We start from the raw sequence: 902 nt of genomic DNA, 5'->3' as shown, positions 1-902 counted from the left end.
TTTTCTCTTTGTTTCATCAATTTTATTTTTGTCTTGTCAACACCTTCAAGTTAAAAGTGAAGTTTAGTTATTTTTTAAAGACTTGTTAAATAAGAAAACGTTGTTGCGAGCAGCTCTATCGATCGATCAGCTAGAAATAGTAGCCAAATCTCTCTTAAATTAATACTCATGTTTACAAAAAAGAATGACACATTGGTTAGCAATCCAACTTCCTGAAATAATGATGATTTCAAATTTTGGCAGAAAGCCAGCAATCTCAGGAGATGGGGGTAAGTCGATTACATTCACCACAGTACTCAATGGGTACTTGTTTTATAGATCCTGAAAGGATGAAAAGCAAACTTGACCTCGGTGGGATTTGAACTCAGAATGTAATGGGTCGGAGGCAGATACTGTCAAGAAATTTTTCCGACGCTCTAACGATGCTGAATCGCATTTAATCATAGGTCTGTTTATGCGTTGTTATCTGCAAATATATTTTCGTGTGTTCATATCAAAACATGCTGAAGTAGAACTCAGGATCAACACGTTACCATTCATTGACATTATGTCACCACCAGAACTGAACAGTTATTCATACCTCTAAGTTCGATAAAATATGTTGTAGTAGTGCACTAGAAAGTAGTTCACTTAACTGTGTTTACTCTTCCTTACGAAGACTGGCCTAGTGAATTATATAAACATCATTTGTCTTTTTACCTCGTTTCCCCCATAAGTCCCGAGATTTAAGTTTTAAAATATTTAAAGAAACATTTATTGTAGGTTAGTTCAAACAGTTGGCTCGATCAATCACCATAACAAGAAACGGTCAATTTACTCGACGAGGCCTTGCTATTATAAAACAAAGATGTCGCGACTGATGTCGTTACTTGAAACAAGTTTTTTTTCAAAGTGAAAATGCT

General features: G+C 35.1%; 2 protein-coding genes across 2 annotated transcripts in view; both read left to right on the top strand.

The window, feature by feature from the left end:
• LOC106873171 (probable E3 ubiquitin-protein ligase DTX3) overlaps positions 1–902 on the top strand; it is a 486,006-nt gene that overhangs the window by 466,336 nt on the left and 18,768 nt on the right. The window lies entirely within an intron of this gene.
• The window catches only part of LOC106873170 (O-acetyl-ADP-ribose deacetylase), an 8,338-nt gene continuing 7,684 nt past the window's right edge, over positions 249–902 (top strand). The window contains exon 1 of the mRNA XM_052972693.1: positions 249–269. Coding sequence (XP_052828653.1) covers positions 264–269 — 6 coding nt within the window. The 5' untranslated portion in view covers positions 249–263. The remainder of the gene's footprint in view (positions 270–902) is intronic.

The sequence above is a fragment of the Octopus bimaculoides genome, chromosome 14, assembly GCF_001194135.2.
Source record: "Octopus bimaculoides isolate UCB-OBI-ISO-001 chromosome 14, ASM119413v2, whole genome shotgun sequence".
NCBI lineage: Eukaryota > Metazoa > Mollusca > Cephalopoda > Octopoda > Octopodidae > Octopus > Octopus bimaculoides.
The sequence above is the reverse complement of the archived record's forward strand: the minus strand, read 5'-3'. Positions and strand labels throughout refer to the sequence as shown.